The 20,170-nt window shown below is 32.4% G+C and overlaps 4 protein-coding genes across 5 annotated transcripts; 3 read left to right on the top strand and 1 right to left on the bottom strand.

The window, feature by feature from the left end:
- Window positions 1-71: 71 nt before the first annotated feature.
- Window positions 72-8,917, top strand: LOC119836905 (stromal membrane-associated protein 1). 2 transcript variants are annotated; one of them, XM_038362359.1, is made up of 7 exons: window positions 72-315; window positions 1,502-1,632; window positions 3,677-3,855; window positions 4,668-4,860; window positions 5,026-5,196; window positions 5,275-5,648; window positions 5,994-6,217. In XM_038362359.1, the coding sequence occupies exons 1-7, from the start codon at window positions 198-200 to the stop codon at window positions 6,034-6,036; spliced, it is 1,209 nt and encodes a 402-aa protein (XP_038218287.1). In that variant the 5' UTR covers window positions 72-197; the 3' UTR covers window positions 6,037-6,217. The 2 variants fall into 2 exon arrangements, with proteins under 2 accessions (XP_038218287.1, XP_038218286.1); XM_038362358.1 differs by lacking the exons at window positions 4,668-4,860; window positions 5,026-5,196; window positions 5,275-5,648; window positions 5,994-6,217 and adding exons at window positions 7,085-7,190; window positions 7,614-8,917 and having other exon boundaries at window positions 79-315.
- A 2,747-nt stretch (window positions 8,918-11,664) lies between these two features.
- LOC119836882 (sister chromatid cohesion protein DCC1) lies at window positions 11,665-19,901 on the top strand. The gene is made up of 5 exons (XM_038362323.1): window positions 11,665-11,771; window positions 17,901-18,091; window positions 18,178-18,986; window positions 19,282-19,445; window positions 19,747-19,901. The coding sequence occupies exons 1-5, from the start codon at window positions 11,761-11,763 to the stop codon at window positions 19,850-19,852; spliced, it is 1,281 nt and encodes a 426-aa protein (XP_038218251.1). The 5' UTR covers window positions 11,665-11,760; the 3' UTR covers window positions 19,853-19,901.
- LOC119836881 (protein DENND6A) lies at window positions 11,810-15,195 on the top strand. Its single transcript, XM_038362322.1, has one exon. The coding sequence runs from the start codon at window positions 11,997-11,999 to the stop codon at window positions 13,725-13,727; it is 1,731 nt and encodes a 576-aa protein (XP_038218250.1). The 5' UTR covers window positions 11,810-11,996; the 3' UTR covers window positions 13,728-15,195.
- Window positions 16,088-17,773, bottom strand: LOC119836883 (mitochondrial import inner membrane translocase subunit Tim23). The gene is made up of 3 exons (XM_038362324.1): window positions 17,435-17,773; window positions 16,959-17,066; window positions 16,088-16,565 (listed from the first exon to the last, which is right to left on the bottom strand). Exons 1-3 carry the CDS (start codon window positions 17,649-17,651, stop codon window positions 16,306-16,308), a joined length of 585 nt encoding a protein of 194 aa, XP_038218252.1. The 5' UTR covers window positions 17,652-17,773; the 3' UTR covers window positions 16,088-16,305.
- Window positions 19,902-20,170: the final 269 nt, after the last annotated feature.

The raw sequence follows: 20,170 nt of genomic DNA, 5'->3' as shown, positions 1-20,170 counted from the left end.
CTGGCAAGCATTATAGTTGCAGATTCATTTTTTTACTCAGTTTTGAATTTTTTTACCTGGGGTATTGCTTATCTGTGGTTTGTGAACTAGCTGTGACTTTTGCGCTATGTGTGGCTATGGCTTCTTGTCTTGTCTTCACAAATAAGCAGAATTCCTAGGCCACCCTTTTTCTTCTATTGAATAGCTTATCTAACACAATGACTTCGAAAAGTGAAAAAGATCGAGCAAAACAAATCCAGGATCGATGTCAGAATATTCTATTGCAAATGCTAAAAGATGAAGATAACAAATACTGTGTTGATTGTGACGCGAAGGGTGAGCAAATCTTTTCTTTTTATTTTATTTATAAAGTTACACTCACGGTTTCAAGTGGTTCTACAAGATTAAGGAACCGTTTCTTTGTATGCAAAGCGGACATACTATATAGCAACACCTATATAGCACAATAGTTGCGTGATGCATATAAGGTTCATGAACTTTTAGGTATTCGAGGAGTATTTAGTCATCAATTTAAATGATTATTATTATTTAGCATATGAGCCTAATTTACGGCCAAGTGTGCTATCACTTGGCCATGTATGATTTTATAAAATACCTGTTTTCATTCATTGATTTGTTACAATAATTAAAACTTATTAATGACTGTAATAATTAATGATAATTAGTAAGATATTTAATAGTAGTAACCCAAATTCTCAAAAAACATTATATTTCACTTAATTGTTATTGGCTTATCTGAATAATTGATAAAACTGAATACATACTCAATTTAATACATCATTGAATACCATTTAAATAACAGTCAAGTTAATCAAAGTAAATTGAGAAATCAAATCAACAGCTTATATAAATATCTAATAAACTCTTCATCCATGTAATAAAAATAAATTGGAACAGACATGACTTTTTTTTAATTTTGACACTGGGATAAAAAAACACATACTAGTTTTTTACTCACACAACCCAAAACTCATATAGGATTACCTGTATTAGTTAATAAACCTTATATTATTGTATTAACAATAAGGAATGTGCCTTATTACATATAAGAGTATATGTCATTACACATTGTTTTCATAATTAAATTTTCATTTCAATTATGAGCCATTTGCACATACATTCTCAATTTCAAATCAATTTTATATGACAAGAGCTGTGATGTCAGCGAAATCAATGTATTAGATTACTTTGGGCTATTATGTTTACATTATCTATAATATTATAAAGATAAAAGAGTTTATAATACAATATTCTACGTATAATTCGAAATGTAGGAGGAAAATGTATTAAACAAGAGTTTCCTTACAACTGTTTGTCCACATTTTAATTCAATAGGGGTAAAGCTTTGTTTTTTCCTCAAAGCAAAGATAAATTTCAGTCATCTTTTCAAGTTGCCTAGAAAGAATTTCTGAAATTGATATTATTCCTGATAGTGCAAACAAACATTTAAATTTTGTATTATTAGTATAGATGAAAGCTTATAATATCCATATATTTCCAGGTCCTCGATGGGCATCATGGAATCTCGGCATATTTCTGTGCATCAGATGTGCTGGCATCCATCGGAATCTCGGCGTTCACATCTCCAAAGTGAAGAGCGTCAATTTGGACTCGTGGACACCGGAACAAGTTGTGAGTATTAGTTGTATAAAGTACACTACACGGTATAGAGCAAAGGCGCTTCCCGCTTCTGCCCCTATGTATGTGTGTATGCATGTTTTGATCTTTATAACTGCAAAACAGATCTTGATGTTGTTTATTTTAAAGATAGAGTGTGACATCTTTTAAACTACTCTGAATTTAAAGCGTGCGAAGCCGCGGGCAAAATCTAGTAGATTTTAAATTGTCGAGTTTCATTATTTTCCTTATTTTGTTGTAATATTTATGAGTAATTTGGATAATTATTTATAGGTAAACATAAAATCTATTCTTTTTTTTTACGACAATGGTTACTAGAATTTAGTTGAAGGGAGGTACCACTCCAAATTCTAAGATTGTACTTAGTTTCTCGGGAATACTAAAAATAAAAAATAATTCATGTATTAACAAGAATTGATCTTTTTAATTTTTACTTTTATAGCATTGGATGGAATGCTCTATAAAAAAATTCTCAAGAATTGATCTGTTTTCTTAAGTACTCAAATTTATCAGTAATTTTTTATTTACATGTGTAAGGGCACAAATTATCATTATTATGCTCACAAAGATAATTTATTTTCTGCCATGCCATGTCAAGAATTGCATGCAATTCGATCGGAAATGTTAATTCAATTTCACAGATAATTAATCACTTCATATGACCTCCATGGCTGTTAACTTTTTCAATTGAAGTCAAATTGATATATTGCACAAAACTGATCTCTTTCTTAAAATAACTGCGGCATCGTAAACATTTTGGTTCGGAGCGGCGTTTGTGAAAAAACCCTACTGCATCGTCGCAAACCAACCTACTTGCTACTGTATTAAGAAACATGAAAAAATAAAAACCACATAATATTATAATTAAAATCAGACAAATTGATGTGAAATCTGCATTCATGCTTTACTAGAAGCAACGCTCAATTTTCATAACAAACTTTCGAATTAACAATATCCACAAAATGACAACTAAGATAGAATATTAAATGGTTCCACGCAACATTAGTCACACTCGATTTGAGCGAGTTCGATTTTTGACTTAGTCACGCCTCCGATGCGGCACTCGTATGGTATCCAACATAGATGTCTAATCTATTGTTTTATCGCCGATACTTTATTAAAAAAAACATTCACTTGTTTCAAAAACAATAACTTGTCCGCTATGTTCATAGTTGTTGCTTAGAAAGGCGTAACTTTTTAATTGTAAGGAAGAATTTTTAAAATCGTTTTGTATCGTAGTTTAAGTTTTGTGCAATATGTTTTTTTTTATTTCATAAATAATTCTTGTAAATGCGCGCACGTAATGCACGCTTTAGCGTCGTTATAAATATTATTTAAAATTTCTACTAAACATGAGCAAGTGATTCATTTTGTTTGTATAATCTTATTGTCAAATGGAAGGTCTAAAATTAAAACCATTTTCACCGTTTGAATCATGTAATCTGTTCAAGAGATAATTAAGGATTAGTACAATAGAAATGTTAGGAAGTAGCATATTTGATGTCTTTGTTCCATGAACCTTTGATCAATGCAAAATATTAGAATCTTAGTGTGTATTGTTAGTGAAATAGGAATGACAAACCTACCAACAGATAGAATAAGTGGTCAAGAAGGTAATTTAAGTCGATAAATATTTATGATTTGGCAACATAGATAGTGCTTAACTCCGCCTATGACAGACACAGTTATGAGTAAAGAAAGAGACAAAGCCTAGGTGAATATCGCGTTAGGCACTGAGCGATTAAGTATTGTAATAAAAGGTATTTTCAAACGCACTTACATGTTGTTTTATGTACATACTAGCGATCCGCCTCGGATTCGCCCGTGGTACATATATAACCTATATATATAAGCCTTTCTCACTTGGACGATCACACCAATTGGACGATAGTTCTTGAAATTTAACGCGTTAAACCAAACAAACTAACTCTTCAGTTTTATAATTAATATTAATACAGTAATAAATATTAGTACCTATAGTTTTTCTTTTAATTGTTGCCCAAATACCTACAATGAAAATATAACAAAAAAACTTCAGGTATCACTACAACAAATGGGCAATTCCCGCGCACGCGCGGTGTACGAGGCGAATCTACCGGACTCGTTCCGTCGGCCTCAGAACGATAACACACTGGAGGGGTTCATACGCGCCAAGTATGAGCAGAAGAAGTATATTGCCAAGGAGTGGGTGCCGCCGCCGCTGCCTAAAGTCAACTGGTGAGTTCTGTTCCAATTTCAATGGGTACAAAAGAAAAAATTTATTTAAAAAAAAAATACTAAAAAAAAATCTTCAAAAACGGTTTTATTTCGGTATAATGTGTACTTTGATTCGTACCACAACCTTCCGTAATGCGGTATTGTTTTATGCCTGCTTAGTGAAGCCCCCTGATGTCAAAAGAATGTAAAGAGTTATTTATGCACTTTATACACAAAAGAAAGAGACACGAAGTCGCGTATCATCTCTCTCACACTATGTGCCTTTTTCTACGAAGTTGAATTACTATTAAACTATTTATCGTTATTTATTGCATTAAACTTATCCATCATCATCATCATCATCATCATCAGCCCATATATGTTCCCACTGCTGGGACACTTATACATAGTGGTGATTTATACTTACAATGTGTATGAAACTTCTTATATAAATTATTTCGTTTGAATCATTTGTAAACGTCACCAAAATGAAACATTTTTATTTGTGCGACATGCGGGTGTTTGCCGTTTTTACGCGGAATATTTAAACTATCGGAATTTCCAAAATATTGTACTGTATTCTATGCAAAATAATTTTTTTTTTAAAAGCGAAGAGAGAGAAAGAGAGAGAGAGTGAGTATCAGAATATTCCGAAATTTATGTTACGATAAAAAAATCTCGGACTTAATAAATAATAAAAAAAATAAATACTCGCGTAAAATAAGACACAAGAGAATACTATAAACCTTGGACTTTTATTCATCAAAGAATTTGGTGAAAATCAAAAAGTCCCAAGGGATCGGAGATTCAAGTGGCTTGTGTGTGCATTGCAGTGTTGAATTCCGTCGTGTATCTGGGTGTCAGCTAGATTTGCTATGGGAGTATTTAAACTCTCATAGAGACCTAGCTTGCGCCTCGAATAGGTCCCTTCAAGCGAAGGAATACGCGACACAAAAGTGGAAAGAAATCGCAGACCTATTGAACGCTCAAGACGGAATCCATAAAAATTGGAGAGGCTGGTCTAAAGTAAGTAAAATTGTTCTTTATTTGTTGTTAAAGATTCTTTATTTATATTCGGAAACATATCATATAATAGCAGCTATAAGATAGATACAATATTATTTTTTATACCTTAAAAGCTTATAGAAGTAAACATTTTTGGCAGCTAACTTTACAGAGCTTCTGTTTTAGTACTGGGTGGACTACAAGGCGAAATTAAAAAAGAGAGCATCCGTAGTACGCTCATCACAATCATGGACCGGAGAGCAAGCCTTGAGCGAAAGGGAAAAGAAGTTTCTCCAAGTGATCGAAGAAGATAGCGCTCAAGGCCCATCCGTAGCTGAAGTCGAACCATTCCAAGAAGTAAGTCATCTAAAAATCACGATTTAATGAATCAATTTTTTTATCTTTCTTACAATAAATCGATCGTTTTCTTTGCAGCCTTCGGACAGTTCAACGGCGTACAGTATGCAGGATTCCCCTGTGTCCATATCGATTTCTATCCATCCGTCAAGTATACAGGGGAATATTGCCCCTAGTACAATACCCCCCCTAATTTCTCCCCGAAGCCCTACTACTACTCCTACTCCTACACCTGAGCCAGAACCTACGGTGGAACGTCCACTCTCACGAAGGCGACTCCATCGAGACCCAACATTGAGAAATAGGGCTCCCAGAAGGGGCCCACTCCAATCTGCACCAACCAGAGCACAAGCAGAGAGGAGCTGCCGCGCTCTGGAAATGATTGGTAGAGGCATCAGGCACATAAGTCGACAGATGCGAGATATTAGAAGTTCCCTCGAACGAATTGAAAGGTATTAATTAAAATAATTTATCAAATACGTACAAACACTCAGTAGATGTATGTTGTAGTGTTTTAATAGGTGTATGGCAATTTATGGTTCAAGATTGATATCTTTGCTAGGTTAAACAGTTTTTAATTTCTTTTCATATAATTCAAAAATCCAATCTACCAACATTATCAATACGAAATTGTGTTTTATATTTTTTTCACGTCGCAATGGAGCGAATTTTTCATATAATTTTTGCATCTGGTTGATTTATTGGTCATCTGAGGTTGATTTAGAGTGTTATAGAGGATATATCCACTTTCGCATACAATACCCCTTTTTGTTTAATAATTTTTTATTTATTTACAGTTACATGGCAATACAGCATAGCGGCGATCCAAGAACTGATTAAATAAAATCACTGCGTGTGGCATACTGTTAAGCAAGGCTATTGGTCTGTGGAATTTCTCCTGCTTCAAAATTATCAAGCTGTAATTGGGCTTGTTGGTTCACTTTCTCATTACTAAAATGTGCCACAGGAGCTTGGCTTGGTGATAATATAAAAATAAAAGTACAATAGTATTCTATAGTGTATAGATAAAATAATTAATATTTATTATAATTTTTTTTTATTATTTACAGAAAATGGAATTAAGCATAAAAATTTATCGATTTATTTGCAATAATGTATGTTATATTGTATGGGTTATGCATTTGTGAATTTAAGTAATGCCCTTTGTTAATTTTAATGTTTGTTTTATACCAAATGAAAGGTTATCTTCAGTTTATTATCCTCTACGATTTCTACAGTCGATTATAAGTCAAGTTTTATTTTGTTTCAATTTAAAATTATTGTAATTCAAAATCTGTTAATTTTAAATATTTTCTTCAAGACTGTTTAATTGTACTGACTTTTAAAATAAGAAATATTGTCAATATAGGTGTAAATAAATGATGTAAGATTTTGATTATGTGTGTTTAATTTTATCATTATGCAGTCATTTACAAATTTAATTATGTGCTGCATATGCATTGAAAAATGTCTTACTCACCAACTAAACATTTGGTGCTATATATATAATCCAGTACAAATGCTGTTAGGACACGACCTTGTGGAGTTGTTTTATGCGACAGAAGTTGTTTTCGTCATTTGTGTTACGCGTTTTGCTAACATCATGAATCAGTTAAAATTTGGAAACAAAGTATAGAAAAAATATTAAATTTGTCGCAAAATAAGCATTTTATTAAGAACTAGCGGTCCGCCCCGGCTTCGCTCGCGGTACATACATAGCCTATAGCCAGCCTCAATAAATGGGCTATTTAACTCTGAAAGAGTTTTTCAAATCTGACCAGTAGTTCCTGAGATTAGTGCGTTCAAATAAACAAACAAATTCTTCAACTTTATAATATTATAGTATAGCTGTAATATTAAAATAATCGGTTTTTAAATATTTTCACAGGGACAAAGAAATAGACGAAGAAATAGAAAGGCAAAAGAGGAAAAAAAAAGCTGCAACATCAACTCTGGGACCATTGCCAGCACCGAGCAGCGACAAAAAATACAATGTAAGCAATAAGCATTATTTTCTAAGAATCACCTATGATTTAAAGATCTCAATCATATTAGTCAAATTAGATTATATCTTGCTAGGAACTTTTAAGTATACAATGAATCTTATAAAATACTAGCATAGCCGGTCACGCGTTGCTGTAGCTGAGTAATAATTAAAAATATTTAGATAATAAATTATTTGGATAATTAATCAAAATAAAAACTATCCTATATCTTAAGTTGGACCAAATTACACATAAAATTTCATCAAAATCAGTTGAGTTGGTGAAGAGTTCATTGGGAACATACATCATGAATTTGGATTTTCATATATTAAGATTTCACATCTAGATCATGATGAGAAATATGCTATTAAGCTACTACAATAAATATTCCATTATCTACGATTTCCTTATAATTCAGCATGCCCGTTTCAGAAATCGGACGTCATACCAAGTCTGCCCAAACCAAAGTCGTCCGTCAGTCCCAAACTCGGCCGCAGCACGCCAACCATACAGGCCGAGGCCAGCAAACCCTCGAACGGTTCAGCAGATCTCCTAGGCCTCGACACGAGCAAACCAGAACAGAAACAAACGAACAACGACGACATCTTCTCGAGTTTCTTCTCAGCGCCACAAGAGAATCCGCCGCAAACCAGTCAAGAAACAAAGCCCGACTTGAAAACGGAGGAAGAAAACTTCTTCAAACAGCCCGCGCCCACGGAGAAGGAAAAGAGCAAACTAACTAAGGACAGCATATTAGCGTTATATAGTCAAACTCCGTTAGTGAACCAGTTCAATCCAGTGCAACCGGTGCAACAATACCCGTTCGGTTATCAAGCGCCCGTGTATAATAATATGCAGATGCCAAACGGCATGCAGGCGAATCAAATGAATCAATTCCAAACGTTGAGCGGGCAGTTCGCGCAGTATCCACAGACAATTCAACAACAAATTCCTCAGCAAATGGGTCAACAGATACCACAACAGATACCACAGCAGATACCACAGCAGATGCCACAACAAATGCAACAACATCAACAAGTATTCCAACCGAACCCCCCAACAAATCAATTCTTCAACCAACCGCAACAGTTATCACAGCAATTCGGTAATCTTAATCTAGGACAAGGTTTTCCAAACGCGTTCCCTCCCAACAGCAATATAGCTAGTAATTCCACTTGGCAATAGACAGGTTTGTGTCAGTGTTTCTAATTTGTGGTGTGATGTTGTCACTATGGCGTCATGTCTGTACCATTGACAATAATTTCACCTTACAATAGCTATAGAGAGATCTAGGTTCGCTGTCTGGCAACTATCTTAATTTCTTGTTTATGATTTACAAATTTTACACTAGTTTGTTGATAATACTTGTTTAATTTGCGTGAAAATGGGGGTAGTTGCGAGTTGTTACGCGGACTACTGATTTATTGCGGCGTTCGTTGTATGTTATAGAATGTGTCTTTGAATATATACTGATTTTGAATTATTATTCATGAAAAGAATGAATCTACAAAAAATAGTGTTGCCTTCAAGTGGTCCATAATTATCGTACATAATTCATTAAATATGAAACAATTATATCAAACTTAATTATGCAGTAACTTATTAATCTATATGTATTATATACTTTATAAACGAAATTTCTCTTTCTTATGAGTCAGACAGTGCATCAAAATCTATTTAGAATTGCCTCTTGTCACTTATTATTTTAGAGTGAAATGAGGATAAAATACATATAATTTAATTGGTATACAAATTAAGTTTCTATCATTTGTTTTTTTTTTTTGTATTCTCAATTATTTTTATAGAAAAGATAACGGATTTGTGCAAAAGCATAGATTAATTACACAACTCTGAAGGAATTCATACGTTTTTTTTTTGTTATACAATAAAATTTATATTTGTCAAAATAATTTAATTACATAACGTTGGAATTATGGAAACACCTCACTATGGTCGTTTTTGTTTCTTGTACATGCATTACATGTATTTTCAAAGTATTATATTTAATTAAATAATATGTGCTCGATTTTTTTTTCGATTCTTAAAGGAATCGGTTTTAATTTTTGGCGGTAAATTTGTTCGAAAGAGGAATGTTTGTAGTACACTAAAGGAATGGTTAAATCTATGTGCGTTAAAACGAGACAAAAATACCAAAGTAGTCTCTGGTGTGAACAAGATGCATAAGAATGCATATTGCATCCTGCTTTAGTGTACTGAAGGCTAGTGTGATGCTTAGACTATACTTTGTAGCTATTTTTGAAATAATATATTTAAGTAGAAAATTTATTTTTTTAAAAGCACATTTATTTAAAAATCATTATTTACACGTTCTTATTTCTGTGTGGTGTTATAAATTTTGTATAGTTGTAATAGTGATTTATCAAGCACTGATTTATTATTATTTTCTTTTATGTGGTGCAAATAATATACTTAAAATTATTTTATAACTAGCTTTTCGCCCGCGGCTTCGCCCGCGTAGAATTCGCTTATATCGCGCGACATGGTAAGGAGTATTTTCTTCGCATCAAAAAGTATGGTTTGTTCTTTCCCACGTTTAGCTCCATCATCATACCAAGTTTCATCAAAATCGGTTTGACAATAACGAACTTTCATACAAACTTTCATCCCCTCTTTCAACTCTTTCTACCATTTTTTCGCGATAAAAAGTATCCTATGTTCTTTCCCAAGTTCAGTTCTATCTTCATACCAAATTTTGTGAAAATCGGTTCAGTGGTTTAGGCGTGAAAGCGTAACAGACAGACAGACAGACAGAGTTACTTTCGCATTTATAATATTAGTAGGGATGAGTAAATTATAGAGCTTACACGCATGCATTTTTAATTTTAAAGTCAATATTGTTGCTAATAAGTCATCGTAATTATTTATAAATATTCAGTGTGCTGATTTAGTGGCCTGTTTCGGTTATTATCCCGTAAATATGAAATTTAATTGGTGGATATTGCGAAACAGGCATTAATGTTATTTTGTCTGCTCGCAAATAATTACAAACTGATACATTAAATTGGAAAGCTGTTCCTATTATGTACTTACTAAAATATGTGCATTTATCGACACTGAACACTGACACGTCATCTCACGTTCACTTATGTTTTCATAATATTCCATCTCTCTTTTATTTGTGGAATTATTTCTACTTCATTTTATTGTACATTGACCAAGTTATGGTTGTTCTTCGGCTAATGACAATTTGATCTATCACATAGTCTCAGACATTATAATATCATTATATTTTTATATAATAATTAACATGTGCTATTCAATCCTAGACTTCAATAAAATCAAAGTAGGAAAAGTGACTTGCCTTTATAGTCCTATCCTCTATTTTGATTTTAACAAAGATACATAGATATTGATGTGCAACTGATTTATAAATATTAAAAATAATTCGAGAATAACTTATTTCATGTTATGATTGTATGTATAAATATAAAAATGATTGAGTAAGAAAGCAATCAGTCATATTGGCATGATTTGCTTATGAGCAAACATTATTTTTCGTTTATAAATAAATATATACCTAATGTCCTCACAATTTTGTTTTTATTTATAGAAGTAAGTATTTAATAAAATATAGTTTTAGTAATATTATCCTAGAACAGTGATCTAGTATAGAAATTATACTAGAAATTGCAATAATTTCCCGAAAATAAACTGCATTCCTAGCAGAATGAAACTCATTGTAGAAGGAAGAAAATATAACAAAGGTAACCGAGGTCCAGAAAAGGAAAAATAACAAAGGTTAAAAAACTTAAATTTTCCCATAACCTCTAAATATATTTGGATAAGTTTTGGGTATTTTATTTATATTTTTATCGGGTCGTCAATGTTCACTAAAATCGCTGTGACATCTTCGAATTTCAAATACAAGGATACTGAAACTCCTAAAACCTACTAATAAGATTTGTAGATATGTAGTGTTAAATATACCAGGTTTAAATAATTGGCGGTAAATCTATGAACCTGTATGGGGGTCTCCTTCAATGGGGAAACCAATATGTTCATAGATGAGATAGTTAAAGGCTTTCTTACAGCTCCGGCGTTGCGAAAATGCAGCACCTCCCCTCCTTGCGTAACAAAACAGCGGGTGGTCTATTCTTCTCCTGTGTCTATGACTTAAAATAACACGAGGGAGAGAGTCGAATAACAATTAATTAACCCATCACGCTTATTAATATGAACGCTCTCTTTCATTAGGTCCTAGCACTCCGTACCGGCTTCACCCGTGGTGCGATTTTTAACTCGCCATAAAAACTTTGCTATTGCCTCAACAAAAAGGTAAAAAAAAATGATTGCCTAATTGTCGAGCCTTACTCTATCGAGCTCGAATTTTATCCTTAGCAACACATTTGGCGATTAGTAACTATTTTTATATAGATCATGACTGCAATAGTGTTTTAATGCCTTAAAAGACATGTATCAAGGACTCACACAATGCTTAGATTTTTGGATAATGTTTACTTCATTGACAAAGTCAAATATTGTGATAGTTTTTTTTTTATGTGAATTTAAATAAGTAATAAAAGAATTTTATATTGAAGTAAATTACTGCTTCAGAAAAATGGATATCGGGTAAGAAATTTGTTAATTTTTTGATCTTATTCAGAGATATCATTCGAACGATCGTAATAGTGGCATTAATTTTGTTTCCGCGCGCGCAGCCATGTTGACGGAACAGCTGTTAAGCGTGTAGCGGACAGATTCACCTTGTCTATTTTTAGCGTATTATTGAAGAAAAAACAATGTTTGTTACAACAAATAGTATCGATAAGGTGTAATAAAAGTGTAGAAAGTTTTATGAAAGTTAGTGATGTCCAAAATGTTTATACATTGAAATTGTTAGCAATGGCTTGTGGAATACAAAGGCGCGACAGTGATGTTTCAGTGTCTGATGAAGAATTTGAAGCAAAATGGGGTAGATTTTCCGACTGGCTGCACTGTATATGTGTGGTAACGTTTGATTTGGAATTGGGACAAGCTATGGAACGTGTTTACCCGCCAAGTGTGAAATTGTCGGATCAGGAGAAAAGTAACATTTGTTACTTGGCGTTCCCGGATTCTAACTCGGGCTGTATGGGCGATACTCAATTTCACGTTCGATTGCGTACACGTGCACCATTAACTTCGCAACAGTTGATATATAACGAGGATAGTGTGTCTACACTTAGAGCGGATCCGACGCATTATTGGGGCTTCGTTTATTTTCGTCAAGTTAAAGATCCGACCTTGCCCCGCGGCTACTTCCAGAAAAGCATTATTTTGCTAACGCGTTTGCCTTTTATCAACTTGTTTTATAAAGTAATACAGTTGATAGCTCCAAGGCATTTTGAAGATGGTGAGAGTAGTTTGGAAGCAGCATGTCATGATATAAATAGATGGCCCTTGTTAAATGCTGGCCAAAATATAGTTTTGCCAGTTTTGGGCACCGTTTTTCAATCATACATTCCTAATCAGCAAACTGGTAAAGTTACAAGGTCAGATATAGTGAAGCAAGTTCAAACATCAAATATACCACATGTAGTGGTGTGTATACAGGATGTTAATGTATTTGATGCATTGTCAAGTCTTATATCACATTTACATCTACTGTGGGAATTAGTTCTTACAGCTGAACCGATAGTTGTTATGGCCAGTTCACCCACAGAATGTTCTGCTTTAGTTCAAGCTCTTACACACTTAATTCGACCATTGCCATATTCAGCAGAGTATAGACCATATTTCACAATACATGACAGTGAATTTAAAGAATTTACAAGGAAACAATTTAATCCACCTTGCGTAATATTAGGTGTGACCAATCCATTCTTTACAAAGACATTACAACATTGGCCTCATACCATTAAGTTGGGTGACTCAACATCAATCAAAACAAAATTACGTAAAGTTGGCAGTATTAAACATTTAGATACTGCACCTGGAGTGTACACTCAATATAAACCGTTTCTGGAGAAGGATAAAACTATTATAAAGAAGTTACACAATGGAATGAGAACTGATCGCCCATCTGAAGTTCAAACAGCAATGGTAAAGAGACATCTTTTGGAATTAACCCAAAGTTTTATGATACCGTTAGAAAGATATATGGCTTCTTTGATGCCCTTGCAGAAAAATATTTCCCCATTTAAGTCGCCACCTGTCCCAAATCCATTTAATCCGGAAGATTTCTTTTCTTCGTTACAACAAGCTGGGCCTCAGCTTACTTCAGGTATCAAGGGAGACTGGATAGGTCTATATCGACACTTCTTTCGTACAAAGAATTTCAGTTCATGGTTCAATGAAAGGCACAGCGACTTGACAAATAAATTACATGCATTACAGTTAGAAGCTCTAGCTGGGAGTGATTTAAAAAAATGGTCAATTGGAAAGAAAGAGGTGGAAATAGTTGACATGGTTCTCAAATTGCGAGAAGTCATAAAAAATAATCCACCAGTGGCGGATAACACACGGACTTTGCTAGTGCGGCAGTTAGACGATTTGAATTGTGTTCTTGAAGATGATATGAAAGCTATCTTGAATGCAGCAACGTGACACACAACTTGCTGCAACGATGAACTGAGAGGTTGCAGCAATAATTGTAAAGTTTATTTGAAACTTACATACCTGAAATTTGTTCCATGTGCATAATTGGAAGTCCGGCCAGAGCAAGGACAGTGCAATTTTGAATTTACCTAAATATATTTGTTTTAGATACTCATATAGTTTTATGAATATGTGTACATAAGCATCTAAATTTTAGTTATAGTAATTGTTGTTTTTAACATAAGTGAATACCTTCCCATTGTCATCTTAATATGTTACTTAAACCCCAAGACACCTTACTTTTTCTGTCAAACATACCACTAATCATGACTATGTGTATTTTAATTTAATACATATTACTGTTATACAGATCCTTAATGGCTAAATTATTTTATATTGAAATGTGGAGTATATAAAAAATGTGGATAATACATTTAAAATCATCCTTAGTAGAAATTAGTTCCAATTAATGATCTCTGCTGGATACAGTAATGAAATGGTTGATATTATGAATACAATATTTAAAAGTAGAGGATCTGGTTTTTGCATATTTTTATTGGATGTGAAAATGAGAATCATAATATAAATTAAAAGTAGAGTTAAATATATGAAGCTCCTGTTATTAGAATTAAATATACCTATTTTTATGTGTAGCATATGTAAATAGACAATCTCTTCCTCAAGTTTATATTTATAAATGGGTGTGAAACTCTTAACTTCCTGTAGCATACCAATATGTTTACACGGCTTAAAATATTTAGAACAACACAATAGCAGTAAATTATACATATTAACTCTATATGATAAGAGAAAAATCTATTAAATCTCCTTAATGAATAAAAGCTATATTCAATATTTTGCTATTCAATTTTAAATGAAATCTGCACCAGTAGTCTTTATTTTGTTAATAATAAGATAAGAGGCATATAAATTTATTTGAAGTGAGACTGCACAGGTATAATCAATTTTAGCATAAAACAACTAAAAGTACATGATATAATCTTTAGTATAGAAGAAAAATATAAATATAGAAGTTTTCATCATTTTTAATTCTACTTAGAAATGATTTTGGGGTGTTTGAACTCTCTAAACTTCCTTCCCCTGGCTGTACCCATGAGTATGAGAATGCAATGTGTAAGCTGTGTTGATATCTTGTATTTTGTCTTACTTTTGTATTCAGTAAAATAATCTTACATTTATTTAGAAGTGGATAGGTAAGTTGACTTTATACTATAATATATAAATGAACAATGTGCTGTTTATTTATATTAAATTCCTTAATTATTAAAATATATTTGTTATTTACTGACCAGTGATAAGTATAGTAATAAAAAAATAATTCTTTCCACATATTTGTGTATGAAGAGTGCAATGCGTTTAATATTAAAATAAATTATGATTATATGAGTTATTTCAGCACATGGTTGTAAACTAATCGGTCCATGTATTTGTAATTAATAAATTTGTATTAAAAATTTTTTTTTTTGAGTTTGTTAATTTGTCATTTAATGTTTAAATCAATCGAAAATTGATATGTATGTCAAAGTTGTTCCCATTAAAAACCTGCTGTTATTACTCAGTTATCCATGTGCAAAATCGTACTCTATAACACATATATTTTGAGTATATTTTTAATTGAATTTAAATTAAGCCTCATCTCCACTGAAAACCACTTCTAGATAATGTTATCTAAATTGGAATTACATAACCATTGACAATTGTTTGTTTCAAAGCAAAATACTAGAAAGATAATAAGATTATTTGATATTGCCTAGTAAATAAATGCATGTAATTTTTATATATTATACAGAAAAAATATTCTCTTGCTTATGAATTACTCTTAAAAGAATATAATAATTATACTAAGTTTTTATGTATCATCCTAAATTTTATTTGACATTTAGTACAAAGTTATGACTGATTATTGGAGTGTATTAATTTCACATCACCACACGATATTTGGATGTGTGAACATGTTTGTAAATAATCTTAATTTTTAATCTTGCTCAATTGTTGCAAGTGATATGTACTTCTCCACTTTATTTAATTATTCGGAGGACATGTAATTAGAAATGCTTGTTGTACAATTAAAACCAGTTAAGATTACTTGAACCCCAATGCTTATTGATTCATAATATTGTTAATTACATATGTTATTTACATACCTTCGAATTATTTTGGTGGTTATCCATGTTTTAAAAATAGTGCATGCAATATTTTAGTTTTACATTTAAATTAAGCTGCATAATTTTTTTTTAATATTGTGCCAAAATCTAATAACAATACACATCATGGTCACTAAACTACCAAAACATCATTTGTTCATTATCACTAACTGTTTTTGTGAAATAAAAAAAAAATAAAGACAATTTTCCAAACAAATACTTTTATTAACTAATTGTGCTTCCTGCTTCGATATGAAACATATGACCGATAACAGGATAACATAACACACTAAATCTACACAAGTCATTGCGACATGGAGCAAACAAGACGACAATGACATGCCAGACCCTTTGGTGTAATTTAAACATAACTTAAAATAACAGTCTATTTACAAAATTAATAACATGTTACAGTACTGTAATCACATTCTTATATATCTTGCTTTGCTCCATATATTGTCGTTATCTGTTAGAAGGGTGTAAAGGCCTGCTAATGTAAGTCCTGCCGCAGCACCAAGACCCATAGAGCGAAGGCCGGCTGTACTCTTATATAAAACTCCAGTTGCTGTTGCAGCAATGAAGGTGTTTGCAGTGTCTTCTTGGTCTCTTATCCATGTCACGCCTAAAGCCATTGTAGAGTAAAATGATGCCAAAATGCCAAATGTACAACCGGTTGTTGTGCCTGAAATTTGAAGAAAAATATATATTGTTAGAAATTAAGAATGAAGTTTTTAGAATTGCTTAGTTTAGTTTAGTTTCACAAATGAAGCTAAATATTGGTTCTTTTAAATATTAAGTTAAATTTACAATGAAGGGAATTTTTTTGACAGAGATGTGATTTTATATACTTGTTGACACTGTTGTGCCTTACTCTTATCATTATGGGGTATGAAAAATAGATGTTGGCTGATTCTCAGACATACCTGATATGCACACAAAATGTAATGAGAACCAGTCAAGTTGGAGGAGTATAGTAACTAACATTGTGATTTGAAAATTTTATAAATATAGATAAAGATTATCCAAATCATTTTGTATACTTGGTATAAAATTATGAGTATGTAATTGCACAAACCTTGTTTCATAACATAGTTAATTAATTGTGTTCTTCTCACTTTGCCAGTTTGACCTGCTAATGTTGTTGCCCTTAATCCTTTATAAAGCCCAGCCATGCCTCCTAAACCTTAAATTAAAATAAACATTACGAATAAATAAAAAAGATAAGTATATTTAAATTTGAACTGTCCATTTAAGCTACTAAAAATAATACTAATTCATGTATAATCCAGGTAAAGACAAGAAAGATTTGTATTTGTTTACATTTGCATTTATTTTTAAATGATAAACCAAATTGATCCATTATTATTACAACGTAATGATTGCTTTTGTTAACATTGACGTCTAAATAAAAATTGATTACACGCTGTTAACCTGTTCCATTCATTCAAAATAACTTAACAAATAACAATCGATAGACGAACAAGGTACATTATGTAAATTCCAAGTTTTGAGGTTATATTAGCAATTGGAATTCTAGTTTGTTGTACATACCTGAACCGGTCATGAAGGACATTCCTATTATTGGTAAAGCTACATTCGATCGTCTCGCAGTCGAAGCCATATGACTCTCATCGGGATAAAGGAACTCTGGTTGCATTTTTGGAATATAGTTGGGATCGAAGTTCAAATAGGGGGAGAGGTTTGCACTGGCCGGATTGCTCTTGTTCTCATTTTTGTTTAACGGTAGTATATCACCAAATATCGACATTTTCGTAGTTCTTTACTAGACGAGGAAAAATAGTGTTCGTTCGTGATTTAGGAATCACGCAGAAATTTATCAGGATAGGGTAATGTCAAAATGATATATGAATGACATTGTTCCCACAGATATTACAGGCACTTGACACATGTATAAATGTTGCAATAAATTAAAATTTTAGGCTTCAAGTTTGGAATTTCAATTAAATTTATTTGTCAACTTCTTATGCCTTTTAATGCAATCTATTTTGTCTTACAGCGAGATAAGGACGCCAGAAGATGTGCGTAAAGTAATAAAAACGGCCAAACTACATGAATCGGAGTTGACAGAAATATCTCAAGTTCTTAGGTTTCCAGATCCCAGTATAAATAATGATAACTTAAAACTTATGCTTCTAGATAATAATTTACTTCAACAAATTGAAGCTGGTAATCAGTTAATATTCAAAGGTAAATACTTGACAATTTTAAATTTTTTATTGATTGTAAATGTAGTAAAAATGTAGTAATTTTTCCCATTTTTTTTTCATAAATAGGCGACGAAGAAGAAAATGTGATGCTATGTACAGATAATAAAACATATGATGTTAAGGAAGCGGAGACATCCAATAGCCTTCTATTAGTTCCAGACTTATTATTCGCAGCTGCTAGTGGTTTAGACGAAACTCTCGCAAATAATTCTATGGAATGTGATTCAGACTCATCCTTTGAAAGATCTAACACCAGTCTGAATAAGTCTACAGATTCTGACGATGGCAGACCGCCTAGGAATATAGTTAATAAGGATATAGTTAATACATTCTTCACATATTACGAATTAAAACCTTGCAAACCTCGTCTTTTGAAGTTACAGAAACTTCTAGAAGCTTCGAAATATTCTGGCGCAGAACTCGAATATATGATTGACAAATCAAAATTACTCAATTTTGATAGCATTTTCGATAAAGTTCAAGCGTCGCGAGCGGAATTAAAAGATGAATTAATAAGGATACAGGCTATAAATATCGATGGTTATTATCGGTTATTGGATTTTGATTATGAGTTTAGAGTTTTGTCCTACATGTTAGATCTTATTGAAGAGAATTCATGGCCTTTAGATAAAATATCAAGAGAATTAACACTAGACAGCTTAAAAGATCTTGTACCTGTGTGTATTTTGGAAGCAATGTTCGACTTTTATACTTATAAAACTGTGGAAGAAGGAGGGACACAATATTACAGATATAAGGAAGATAAAGTTTGTCAGTTTTTGGCCAGGGTTCTGTTAAAAAGCGCGGGAAAATTCAATTTGCATGAATTTCTTCAAGCTTGGCGTGATTCTGTGCCGGAAGGGATGACTACGAATGTACGTACTTGAAACCGAACCATCAATTTATAATGTTATCAGTGGTAATCTATTGTATTAATTAATTATATTCACACCTACATTTCAATGACTTATGTGGTATTTTGATATATGAGCTTCAACAGTGGCAAGTGTCAAATAAATCAAAAAAATACATACTTTTTATTTCTGTGGCCTAGCCCGCGCGTCGTAACGCTTAAGCGGCACACGTAGATTCGAATCCCATCTCATGAATTTTCTATTATAAATTGCATGTTGAAATAGACCTACCGGTGAAACGAAACGATAATTTCAGGAATCTTTGCTATCTGGTATAGCTATAGTTGATAGAAGTAGCACACCACAGGTTATATGGGGGTTCGTAGAGAGCGATTTACCAGAAGATATCAACGAACGATTCAAAGTACTGTTCCAAAGCAAGGCCAAGTGGACTGTTGACGAAATATCGCCGTATATTCAGTAAGTATTATTCTATTGCGTGTTATTTTTAATCAATTTCAAAAATGAGAGGGATCTCAATTCGAACACAATGTATAAATATTTGATTGATTGATAGTTGATTTGTTTTGATAATCCAAATAGAATTGTGTTGTATCTATATTGTAAAGTTATGTGATGTGTTTTGAATACGAAAAGTAAAAAATATCTCAAGGTGCCATTTTACACGTAATTGACTCTACGCGTATTAAAATCTCTACACGAAGTTACGAAGTATGTTGTTAATTTTATGTTTTGTAATGGATGTCTTATTGTGTTTCAGGTCATATGCAACGGAAAAATTAAATGTTAATGCGCTTTTAACAAAATATGCTCGGGCGTCCACGCAAAACGGTGTAAGAGTGTTCTCTGCTAAGCATATGAAGTAAAATAAGTATTGCTATGTTTTAAAATACTGTCAATAAATGCATTTTTTTTACATTTTTGATACGCTTTTATTATCTATATAATAATTTTTATATATGGGATATGAACAAAAAAGAGAGAACATTAAAATGTATTTATTTTATTCCTTACAAAATAATTATCCTTATAAACTAAAGTTTACTTAAAAACTAATTAACACAGCCATGTTTTTTCAACACACGATGTTGCCAGAGCTCAAAAATTCATCCGTTACAAACGTATTTCGTAACCAAAGTGATATTTCATAAAAAAAGTTACAAAGCATCTGGTTTATTTGTGAC

The sequence above is a fragment of the Zerene cesonia genome, chromosome 26 (genome assembly GCF_012273895.1).
Source record: "Zerene cesonia ecotype Mississippi chromosome 26, Zerene_cesonia_1.1, whole genome shotgun sequence".
NCBI classification, from domain to species: Eukaryota; Metazoa; Arthropoda; class Insecta; order Lepidoptera; family Pieridae; genus Zerene; species Zerene cesonia.
This window is presented reverse-complemented; position numbering and strand designations above follow the sequence as displayed.